We start from the raw sequence: 12,655 nt of genomic DNA, 5'->3' as shown, positions 1-12,655 counted from the left end.
TAGACACATGAGATACACAATTTTGTGACAAATCTTCATGACGTATATGATACGTTGTAGGCCATTCCACGTAATCAAGCATGTCTTGAATTAAGTATACCGAGGTTTTTATTAAATTTTATTATTTAATATTAGTATTAGATTAATGATAAACTCTAAATAAATAAAAATATTATATTTACTTGGTGTTTATTCTAGCTAGTTAATTAATTTGTGAAGCAATGCAGTACTTCAAAAAAACTGAAGTGGCGCTAGTCCGATATCTTATACCATACAAGTCTCTCTCTTCTTCTTCTTCTTCTTTTGCCAAAACAGAAGGGTGAAAGGATTTGCAGGGGTGTTAATTAAATACTTTAGGTACTTGTCTTTTTTAGTCTAAAAAATAAACTTCAAACTATGAAGAAAGATTATTTTTTCTATAATAAAAATCACAACAGAAATTTTCTTGGATAAAGCATGGAGATGGAGTTCTCAATTAAATGCATAAGAAACTCTTAAAAATGCATGTTCTCAAGTATCATAGCTTATTATTTACCAACTTAATTAATTTAAACACATTTGAGACATATATTCATAATTATGTATCAAAGAAAAAAAATCATTATTGGTTCAAGATAACATGATGGATTTGCAGTAAGGTTCCTTAAAAATGAGATTTAGTTAGAAAAAGACTAAAGGTTTGGAAGAGTTTAGTGAACGTATCACTCAAACATAAGTTAATGAAGAGTTAATAATAATCTAATCCCTTTAGTTTAATTAGTAAGTTTATGATAGGTAATTAATTGATTACTCCTTATATATTATCACAAATAATCAAATATTATTAGTTTCTTTCTTGATCCACGTGTATCATCTTTACGCACGTTCTCTTTTTCTATTTTTGAAATAATAATAATAATAATAATGAAAATAACAGTGATGAATGGAAAAGAGCACCATTCTAACCAGTTGTTTTTCCTCCTCGTGCAATCAAAATTAAAGATGCTGGAAGTTCACAGAATGTTCTTCCTCAGTTAAGACTAAAGACTTCATCATCAAATAATAATAATCTATTCTTAAAATACAATAAAATTAAAGAAAGAAATGATTGAGAAAATCTTACGACACTGACACACACCTGTTGTGTGTGGACTGGAAGTAAGACAGACTGCTCAAGTTGTCTTCTTTTTATCTCTCAGTACTGGTCACGTCAACACACCTCTTTGGTCCCATTATCCATGTCGGTCACGCGGTTTTTTTTTTGTTACAAGTAATTGTCCATAATCATTATTTTTCCTATTGAAACTAAATTATATTATTTTTATTGAAAAAAAATACAAATCACAGAAATAGGAAACTTACTGACACGAGATCTCCGTGTTGATGTACTAAACTCATTCAATTTTATGTTTATTATAAATTAAAATTTATAATTTATTTTAATTTAATTTTTTATAAAATTGCTATAGTTTGATGACATGACATTCCAATTCAAATTTAGTCGAATCAATATAATATGTTATTATTTTAATATTTATAAAATTAATATCATTTTAAATATTTAAATTATTTCTAAACCAGTTATGTTAAAATAATTTTATATAATTTTAAAAATAATTCTACTAAAAATAACTTTAACAAAACCTAATTTTTTATATAGATGATAAACTCTAAGCAAATAAAATTATTATATTTACTTAGTGTTTTTTCTAGCTAGTGAATTAATTTGTGAAGCACTGCATTTATATTTATATTTATACTTTATGTACTTGTCTTTCTGAGTAAAAAAAAAAAACTATTCAATTATTCAAACTTTGAATTAAGCCTGTAATTAGCAGACTTGTGAGTTGATAATTGATATTGTCAAGATTCTCTAGAGCAAGTGGAATATTTGCAAGAAGTATAAAAGAAAGAACTTGCAACTCTAATATTTCTACTGTCAAAATAAGTGAATGTTGGAATATTTTTCTTTATAAGAGCAACTATCTCAATAATATTAATATTTTCATTACTACTACTACTATTAACAATAACAATAACTAACATTACTATAATTATCTTTTTATTAGCATCATCATTATCATAATTATTAATATTACCATTATTATTATTATTATTATTATTATTAAAATAAAATTCATGAACTTGATTTGTTAAATAGAATTAAAAAATATAAAAACTTTGACAAAACCAGAAAACAAGAAAAAATAAAAAAAGACCAAATTGGAATTATTATTATTATTATTATTGAAAACACAAAAGCTATAATAGATAAAATTAAAAATCATAAAAACTTTGACAAAAGAACAAAGGATAAAATAAAAAATTAAAAGTTGAAGGATCAAATTGAAAAATATTATCTATACAAATTAAAAACAAGGATTAAAATGAAAATAAATAAAATTTTAACAAAAAAAAAAGTGAAAATAATACAGAAATCACAACTAAAAGAACCAAATCTGAGATGCCAATAATAATGAGGACAATTGATATCATTAAAAAAAAAAACAAATTACCTTGAAAGGTCAAATCAGTTGGAAAAGCAAATGGGTGAGCCACTCTTTAAATATTTTATTAGTGCTTGTGTCAAGTCAGTTTTATATGCATCAATATCATCAACTCAATGATTGTTTTGCATTCTTTCATTCATAATGGCACTTTACACGTTCCTTCTTTGATCCATAATTAATGGCTCTTTCCTTGTACTCTCTCTCATTCAAAGTAGCAATTATTTTCATGCACATCATCGAATGTTAAGGAAAAATAAAAGAGGTTTTATTAATGAAACCACTACATGTTATATGAAATTAGAATAATTTAAAAAAATAGTAAAAATTATCAAAATAAAAAAATTATTAAAAAAACTCGAGCAAATCGGAGTTATTACCAACTTATTTCTAGAATAACCAAATAAAAAAAAAAACTAACAAAGTTTCTGGGCAAATAACATAATATAAAATGAAGAAACTTAAAAAAAATCATACAATGCTCGTAAATCTTAAGGATGTTTAGTGATATTAAAAAGGGAAGGGATACTTTTCAAGGGAGTGTAAGATTTGCCTCCAAAATGGCCAAATGTGGGTTTAAGGGTAAAATTTAACCTCTGATAAATTCTTTTAATATATTTTCATCCTCTTTCTTACTTGTTTTTTTTTTTTTGAAATACAGACTAAAATAATTTTTTATTTTACTAATATTCTAACTATTTCTCTCTCTTTTCATTAACTATTTACCATTCAATTTATGAACACATCAAATAATCTTAAAAACTAACTTCCACACCCTTAAAAAATTACTTTTGTAATAATACACTCTCATTAATTTTTAGCCCCTTATCAAAAACTACCTAAAGAAGAATTTCTTAATGTAGTTTTTCCATATGATTTATGTTCAATTTACCTTTAATTATTGACACATGCCTGATATATGCAAGACATGCAAATGGGGTCAGGGATTAACAGTAGATTAAATAGAAATTGGACCCCTTTAAGAAATGTTTTTGGATAGAGTTAAACGTGAAAAAAGGGATCATAGAGGGACTACATTTTAAAAATGCTGAAAACATGGGGACCAACCCTCTCATGTAATAATTAAAACAGACTTTTCCTTGGCTATTTTTTCTATCAGAAGCTTGACGGAAGAATCCCCACTTCAATGGTTAAAAAAGCAAGGCTTTGATTAAACGCGGTTTCACACATGAAATTAACTTTTTTAAGAAAAAAACTTAAATATACCGGGAAAATACTGTTCTTCCGATCACAAAAAGAATATAGATTGAAACATTTTTTTTCCTTTTTTTCTGGCTTTTTTCCCGTTATTATTTCTTTTAATTTTATCCTTTAGGACAAATACGAGGCCTTGATATAATTTGTTTTAATTTTATCCTTTGATGTAATCGATGAAAAAATGAAAATGATTGAAATAGGAAACCTGCCGACAGAGATTTCCGCGTCGAAATGTAATAAACTCTCATTGCACCAATCCTAGCCGTCCCATCTCCAACTCATTGCACCAATCCTAGCCGTCAAGCGATCTATAAATACGGGTCTCACGTTTCCTTTCCATTAGAGCTACGAAGAGCGATCTCACGTAATTTAAAGGATGTCCAACGCGAAGAGAAACAAAGCTTGTCGTTGCAGTGGCGACTCAATTTTTCATATTTAATTTAATAATTGCATGCTGTTTATTTTGGATGAAGAGTGCAATGGCTAGTCTTACATCAGTTTAAGGATACCAAATTATACTATTTGATCCATGTTTTCTTAAAACCGTATTAACGTGTGCACCCCCTTCTTAATTTTGGATACTAGCATCTTCTTCTTTCCTTCTGAGCAGGAAGAATCAAGCTAAAAGTAATGAAAAGTAGTAGTGAAATAAGTCAGGAGATGGACCTTGAATCTCAAGAGACAGGGCCAGCGATCCCAGCACCAAGAAAGATTTTCCGGCCTGTTGTTCTGGTTATACTAGCTGTGCGCACTTTCTCCTCCAAAGCCTTCAACAATAAGGAGTCTCCTGATTCTCTAGGAGTCTCGCTGTTATCTCCATCTCACAGGGTATGTGTTTTCCGTTATTCCATCTCGATAGTAATACTTGTATGATCAGTTGACCAAGATTAGAGCTGACTTGATCGTAAGAAAATACCTTCACTGCTAATTAACTCTTTTTTTCCCCAGAACTTGGAGGTACCTGAAATTGAAGAAATCTCACCAACACGTCAAGTTTGTCTTGATATCCCTTCCATTGATGAGGCCGTCAATGCTATGAGCGATATCAAACTACAACTTGAAAAGATTGCCAATATAGTAAAGGGACGGAACCTGCAATCCTTGAATCAATTTGGAGGCGTCGAACGTGTCGCGGTGGTACTTGAGACAGATTTAAAGAACGGAATCACTGGAGACATTGAAGATCTAAGTCGAAGCAGAACCAATGCAATCTACAAAACAACAGTCCCTGCAGCAAGAAACTTCTTGGAGTTGCTCATGAAATCCGGCAATAGGTACACCATCTTCCTTCTCATCGTATCAGCAGCGCTGTCCCTTGGCTTCGGGATCAAGGAGGAGGGCCCGACGACTGGCTGGTATGAAGGAGTCCTCATAATTCTTGCAATCATCATACTTGTGATTGTTCCAGCAGTGCGTGATTTTCTGGGTGAAAATTCAGAGAACCTGTTAGGAGAGCAGAGACAACGGAGAAAAAGAGAGATGGAAGTAGCTGTTTTAAGAGCAGGAAAACAGTTGAAAGTACCAGCCTTAGATCTTGTGATTGGAGACATAGTATCCTTGGAAAGGGGATGCCCTATTCCGGGTGATGGTTTGTTTGTATCTGGCGAATACTTAAAATTGGATGACAGCTTTCCATCCATTGTTAATGAACAGAATCCATTTCTCTTCTATGGTGCCAAGGTGATTGAGGGGCAGGGTAACATGATGGTGACATCCATGGGACTAAACACAACACTGGGTGAGATGACAAGCAAGGCCAGCAAGAGGCGATTACCAGTTCAGCTCGCCAAGGTGAGCAACCAAACAGAAATAGCTGGGCTCGCAACCTCTATTCTTATCTTGGTAGTGTTGTTCCTGCGGTCTAAAGCTGGAAAGAAAAATGAGGATTCTAGCGTGCCAGAATTCAAGGGAGAACATAAGACAATGGAGGTTACGGAACTTATCAAGAGAATTGTCTGGAAACCGAGCGGGAAAATCAGTACCTTGACAACTTGCCTGACTACTTTCCTGGTAGGGGTGGTAGAAGGAGTGCCATTTTTTATTAGGCTTGCCATTTATTATTGGAATAAAAAGATCCCATCCACCAAGGCTGTCGTGCAAGAACAATTGACAGGTGTTACCATGGGCTCAGTTACAGCTATTTGCATTGACAAAACTAGTTGGATAACAATGAACCCACCGGAAGTTGATGAGTGTTGGATTGATGAGACAGTAACGAGAGAAAACTCTGCAATACGTAAACAAGTTAAGGATGCATTCTGTATTGGTATCAGCATGAGCTCAGGTAACGATCAGGAATCACTGATTTCCTGGTGTGCAAGTAAATTCGGAAAGGATTACATGGAGAGTTTGAAGCAAAGATACAGCACTATCGGGATGAAAGAGTTGTGCCCTGGTGAAGAAAGGAATGCAGTGTTGTTGAGGGAGAAAGAAGGCAACGAAACCAAGAAATTCCTGTATTGGAAAGGACTGGCACCAAAGATATTGAAAATGTGCTCCCGGCACTACAATAGTGAAGGGAAACTAGTGGACATGGACACAGAGAAAAGGTCGGCTTTTGAGAAAATTATTAATGACATGCAGTCCAAGGATCTAAAAACCATTGCCCTTGCTTATAAGACAACAGATGATGAAACTGCTGAGGATAATCGCTTGATATTGATAGGACTTCTGGGTCTGAAGGACAAATGCTGGAAAGAGACTAGAGAAGCAGTTGAAGCTTGTAGAAATGCTGGTGTCAACATCATACTTGTCTCAGAGGACAGCGAGTCAGTAATAGAAGACATAGCTAAAAAATATGGAATGCTTAGTGGCTCAAGCATATTGAAACATAGAGGGGAAACTTTTCGAAGTTTCAGCGATGAACAGAGAAAGGATGTGGTCAATAAAATCTGTGTGATGGGAAACTCTCTCCCTTCTGACAAGCTCCTTCTAGTGCGTTGTCTGAAACAACAAGGCCACATAGTAGCATTCGTTGGAGTCAGAACAGATGATGCTCCCTCACTCAAAGAAGCAGACGTGGGAGTTGTGACTGGAACTGGGAGTAGTGAGTTGGTCAATGGGAGTTCTGAATTGATTATCTTGGATGGAAATTTAGGCTTCTTGGTATGGATTTTGAAGGGGGGGCGATGTATTTATGGCAACATTCACAAGTACATCCAAGTTGAGGTCACCATAACTATTTCAGGGTTAGTGATAAGCACTGTCACCACAATATTTTTCGGGTATGCTCCAATGACAGCGATTCAGATGATCTGGGTGAACCTGGTAGTGGCTGTCCTTGGTGGGTTGGCTTTATTAACTGAGCCCCCAAGTCAGAAACTGATGCAGAGGCCACCGATCAGAGCAACTGAACCTTTCATCACAAAGGCCATGTGGAGGAATATAATCATACAAGCTTCCTATCAGGTTTCCATTTTGTTAGCCTTTCAGTTCAAAGGGCAAGCTATTCTAAACATCAACGAGGAGGTTAGCAAAGCCATGATCTTCAGTAGCTTTCTTCTCTGCCAACTTTCCAACCAATTCAATGCCAGTGAGCAGAAAATGAAGAATTTAGTCAAGGGTGTCCAACAGAACCTATGGTTTTGGGTGGCCTCTGTTCTGACTGTGGTGTTGCAGGTGGTATTCATTGAGATTTCACATCACATCTTTGGGTTTGCCAGGTTGAATGGTCCACAGTGCAGCATCTGTTTCCTTATTGGGGCACTTTCATGTGTGACAGACGGGGCTGTAAACATTACCTGGGGCGTCATCAAGGTTAAGATGGGGCTGCAAACATTACCTGGTGCGTCATCAAGGTTAAGCTAACAAGATAAAGTTCACTTGCTGGATCAGAACTTCCACAATCTACCAGTATTCTCGAGCTTCCACTCATTGCTGAGAATTCATCACCAACTGCTTCTTAGTTCATACTATTTTCAGAGCTTATTAAGCACCATTTATGCATCATCTTAGGTTCTTTATGTCCTGCATTGTTTCCATATTTTCTTGGGCTGTACATAAATAACTTCTCGTTGTAATTTGCTCAGTATTATTGTACATTATCTCATGTCATAGTTATCTACCAAGCTAGGTCTTAAATTCATTACTTGTAAGATCTCATGAGCGTTATAGCTTTGAAAAAAAATATATAATGTAGTGCCTTGGGTGGTCTAGTAGGTTTCCCTCGCTCTTACAGGTTCAAGATCATGCTAAATCTATCCATGTCTATTGCCATAAAAACAAAACCTACCAATTTCAGCACATGAATAATTAACCAAGAACAAAACTTATCTGTTTGTATCATCACAACATTGAGCAATCCGAGGGGTTTATCGTACAGTCGAGCCGAGCTTGAAGTCATGAATCCCCTTCCCTTAACCTTGTGGGCTGCTAACCAAGCTCAGGAGTTTCGTTTCAAATGACAGTCATACCGAACAGGCCGCACTAACTGTTCTGAGTTCATCTCATCCGACCTGCGTTGAAAGAGTGTAGCCGGCCTGAGTTATTTTTCATAAAAAAAAAATTTAGTAAAGAGAGGGGAACTGAAGAAGAGTGTGAGGAGGGGGAGACAAAAGGTAACATATGGATAAAAAGAAACAGAAGACATGGAAGACCTCCATACATTCTCAGGTTCTGCAATCAGCTAGCATTTCTACCTCCACAAAAGATTAAGAAAAAAAATAAATCAACCAACACTTAAAATGTAATCAGGCCAACAGACAGAAAACGAACCACAACAAATATCTTAACCAAAAATAGAACCTGAGATAATGAATCGAAAGGCATTAACAGTAAAAATAAAACATCATGTGAATCAGCGAAAGAGCTGTAATTAATTAAATATATGACATGGGGCGTACAATATATATAGGCCTTTGTCTCTGTGTGCTTTAAGATAATCCTAACAACGCTAATTCTTTATATGATTCATGACTGTTTATGCTTTCACATGGAGGATGAGAGAGTGAGAGAGGCAGTGGTGACCTTAGATCCCATTGCCATGGCCCATGGATGTCTGCCATGGATTCATTCCATGAACATAGTTTGTTGACATTGACTTCTTCGTCTCCACTTTTATCTTTTCTTTTTATTAAAAAAACAGACACGTTTTACTCAGGAGAATTATTACCATGACTGGACTCTCTATCTTTTTGCTGGCCAGGCCTCTAGTTTAGACTTTTTATGGTTTGTACCAAAGTTACTAATCTCAGCTCCGATCACCGCTCGACTCACGAATTGGAAGTTCAATTTAAACAGTGTTTATATATATATATAAAAGTTAGACCTGGTTTTGATTGTGGAGTAGGCTGACTCATCAATTCCGACATGGATTGAAAATTTTTTAAGTTGAGCTGCTAGATCATGTCATTATTAACATTAGTTTGTATGGGTTATGTGGGCCATGCTATACAGCAGACAATTTTTTTTTTATGAAAAATATTAAAAAATTTAAGACTCCGGGAGCATTGGGTTTGTCTTAAAAAAAAGATTCAAGAGTTAATTTGTGCGTTCGGAGTTGCAGCCAAATTCAAACTTGAATTCGAACACCTGACCTAAGTATTTGGAGCTAAACGTGGTTGCGAGACTCAAAGAATTTGGGTCTACACTCATGTTATTCCCAAACAATTTAGATAAGGTGTTCTTTTCCAGATTTTTACGTCTGGAAAGGGATATTAGATCCAAATTAATAATAATAATAATAATTCTATTCAAATCAAATTTATGTTTTTTTTATAGTAATAAAATTTATTTTAAATTTAATAATATTAAATTTATCCAGCCCAAATTTTTATAGTTTTTAATCTCTTCAAATAAAATTTATTGTTTTTCTTTGATAGTAATATATAATATTTTTTTTTCAAAATTATTAATGATAATAATAATAATTTTTAATTTTATCATTCAAATCAAATCTACTGTTATTTTTCAATATTAATAATATTTTTTTACAAATTTATTAATTATAATAAAAATAATAATCTTTATAATACAAATACTAATATTTTTAATATTAATATTATTAATTATAATAAAAATAATAATATTTTTAATATCATTAACATTAATTATAATAAAAATAAAAATATTTATAATACAAATACTAATATTTTTCATATTAATAATAATAATATTTAATCTTATCCAAGTTTAAGTGGATCTGGCTGTAACATCAGGTCCAAGAACTTTGGGCTCCTTTTAAATATTAAATCCAAGAGTCTTGGATCTGATTCCAACGCTAGACCCATTAGACTTGGGTCAGGACACTGGACCCATTTGCTTTGGATTTAGACACCAGACCCAAGTGTCCTAGGCTAGGCAGCTTTGCAAGACCCAAGAAACTTGGGAGGAATTTGAGTCTGCGCTCCTGCCACTCCTGAGCAACTTGGGTCAAATGTCCCTTTCCAGCCTCAAGTTTTTTGGGTCTAGAAGAGGATGACAGACCTAAATTAATAATAATAATTGATATTAATCCTCAAATCAAATCTATATTTTTTTCAATACTATTAAAATTTATTTTAAATTTTAATAATATTAATGAATTTAATAATATTATTAAATTTTTCTGCCCAAGTTTTTTATAGTTTTTAACCCTTTCAAATAAAATTTATTGTTTTTCTTGATAGTAATAACATTTTTTTAAAATTTAATAATAATAGTAATAATAATTTTACCCTTTAAATCAAATATATGATTTTTTTTAATATTAATAATATTTTTTTAATTTATAATTATTATATTAATAATATTAACTATAATAAAAATAATAATATTAAACTTGTATGACCTAAGTTTTTATAATTTTTAATCTCTTTAAATAAAATTTATGGTTTTTCTTCGATAGTAATAATTTTTTTGTTCAAATTTATTAATAATAAAAATAACAATAATAATATTTTCTCTTTACGATGTGAAAAAATAAATAAATAAGAAAAAAGAAAAAAAATATAGTATTGGGTTCTATTGGGGGTAGGTCCCAATGCCATGGGGTCCTGCTGGCAACAGGACCTAACGACCCAGTCACAATTTTTGACTTATAAACATCAAAGATAACACCCTTGAGCGCTACAGTGTCATACACAGTGCAAACATTTTACGAAGACAATATCATTCACAGTGCAATAAGTTTATATCCATAGTAAATATACAGTATTTTGCATAGTGTTTTTCCCATGCATTTTAATATATAGTATAATAATAATAATAATTCACACACCATTAATTATGATGAAAGAGGCCAACATATTAATTATTTATTTGAAAGAGCTAACCATTGAAAGAACTTTGAAAAGAGTAAATACAAATAGTGTAATTCATGGTGAAATTATTTATAATCTACAGTAATTCTTGATTTTTTATTTTTTTTGGTTATAATAAGGAAAACCCCTTCCCTTTTTATGTATTGTTTGTTTCTACCGATTAGCCTACTCATAATTCTTTATCTTATAGATGGGCAGCTCTGCTAGGTTTTCTGTTTGTTTCTGTATCTACCTCTATGAGCTCATATTCTTTAGGCTTAACCCCTTTCTTGAACGAATCCAAAGGTTCCTTAGCAGGGAACGAAATGATATGAGATGAAATCTAAGTCTTAAGTTAATTGTTTTTTTTTTTATTTTTCAATGGATTTTATTACTTGAATTAGTTTCTTATTGTCGAATTAAAAATAGTAGTAGATAATGTAATTTTGGTCCCATGGTTGAACGACAGTTGGTGTGATAAAATCTTCCATGAATTTGAAGCTAATCCAAACAATTTATAAGTTTGCTTCATATGAAATAACATTACATTCGCTGATATAAAAAAAAACTGACTGTAGTCTACATTATTGTTAATGAAATTAGAATCATTAATTTGTTTTTCAGAGCAACCATGTGCCATGAACATTACAGGAATATTCAGCCATAAACTGCAGTGGGAACCCAACTGGGGTTCCAAGAACCCTAATAAACAATTTTAAGGATTAGTTCTTCTATCGAAAGAGATGGTTATGTATGATCCCGTTATTGTTTGTATTTGCCTGATCAGTAATCATCAATATATACTGTTTAATCTTCATTAATTTGGGATTGTTGTATATCCAACATAAATAATAAAAAGGGAAAAATCATTGCATGCGTTGAAAGGGACAAGCACTGTTGCAATAAAAAATCCAAGTGATTGACGAGAACCTACTGCTAGTAGTTGATTGCGGACGTTGTGTTTTTCTTTTTGTGAGGAATCGTAGCCCCAAGTCTTTGGATTTTTTCTTCGTTTATGAACTCACAGTTTATTTTTTTTATTAACATGTGAATTGATTAGAGAAATATTTCTATTGCTGAATTAAAAATTTTTTTGCCAGTTATCACTACAATCTTGATCCATTCTGAAAATGAACTAAATTTCTTGTTCCCAGAATAATAATCATCATAATAAGATCACAAAGAGAGAACAAGCTAATAGTTAAGTTAATAATATAGTAGTAGCAGCAGCAACTCTTCTGACATCACATTGGCAAAAACAAGGTTAATTATGGGATTGTTTACAAATGAAGAGAAGTATCGATATCATCGTCATCAGTAGCAGAATCATCAAATTTATCTAATAAGCCATGACTAGAAAGAGTTTTTGTTGGAGACGAACTCATCAAGGCTGGGGTGTCCAGCTCGCACCAAAAGCCGGCCTGCTTGCTCTGAGGGTTTGGCCGAAGAGAGAGGCATATATGGGGCGGTACTGACCTTGGTTGAAGGATCAATTCAGGGTGAAAGAACAACCTGCTGGCTGCTGGTTCATATTGCATGGAGGGACTTAATTGCCTAGGACTCTCCACAAGAACTTTTGATAGCTCCTTTTCCTCTCTCATTGCTTTCACTCTTTGTAACTGCCTAAATCTCTCTTGCAATAGAGCAATAGAGGATTGAATGACAACAGGGTCATTATTTTCATTGCCCATTTGAGAAGAAGATTGTTTCTTTTTTTTGGTGGCTCTTTTAGGG

The 12,655-nt window shown here is 32.9% G+C and overlaps 1 protein-coding gene across 1 annotated transcript; it reads left to right on the top strand.

Moving 5' to 3' along the window:
* Window positions 1-4,045: 4,045 nt before the first annotated feature.
* Window positions 4,046-7,511, top strand: LOC7455814 (calcium-transporting ATPase 12, plasma membrane-type). The gene is made up of 3 exons (XM_052448126.1): window positions 4,046-4,120; window positions 4,290-4,532; window positions 4,653-7,511. The coding sequence occupies exons 2-3, from the start codon at window positions 4,335-4,337 to the stop codon at window positions 7,509-7,511; spliced, it is 3,057 nt and encodes a 1,018-aa protein (XP_052304086.1). The 5' UTR covers window positions 4,046-4,120; window positions 4,290-4,334.
* Window positions 7,512-12,655: the final 5,144 nt, after the last annotated feature.

Source organism: Populus trichocarpa, chromosome 16, assembly GCF_000002775.5.
Source record: "Populus trichocarpa isolate Nisqually-1 chromosome 16, P.trichocarpa_v4.1, whole genome shotgun sequence".
Lineage (NCBI taxonomy): Eukaryota > Viridiplantae > Streptophyta > Magnoliopsida > Malpighiales > Salicaceae > Populus > Populus trichocarpa.
This window is presented reverse-complemented; position numbering and strand designations above follow the sequence as displayed.

Excerpts from the sequence above, each read along its gene's own strand:
- LOC7455814 (XM_052448126.1), top strand. The coding sequence starts at position 4,335 with ATGAAAAGTAGTAGTGAAATAAGTCAGGAGATGGACCTTGAATCTCAA. Across the intron at positions 4,533-4,652 it reads TGTTATCTCCATCTCACAGG|AACTTGGAGGTACCTGAAAT; the intron begins GTATGTGTTTTC and ends TTTTTTCCCCAG.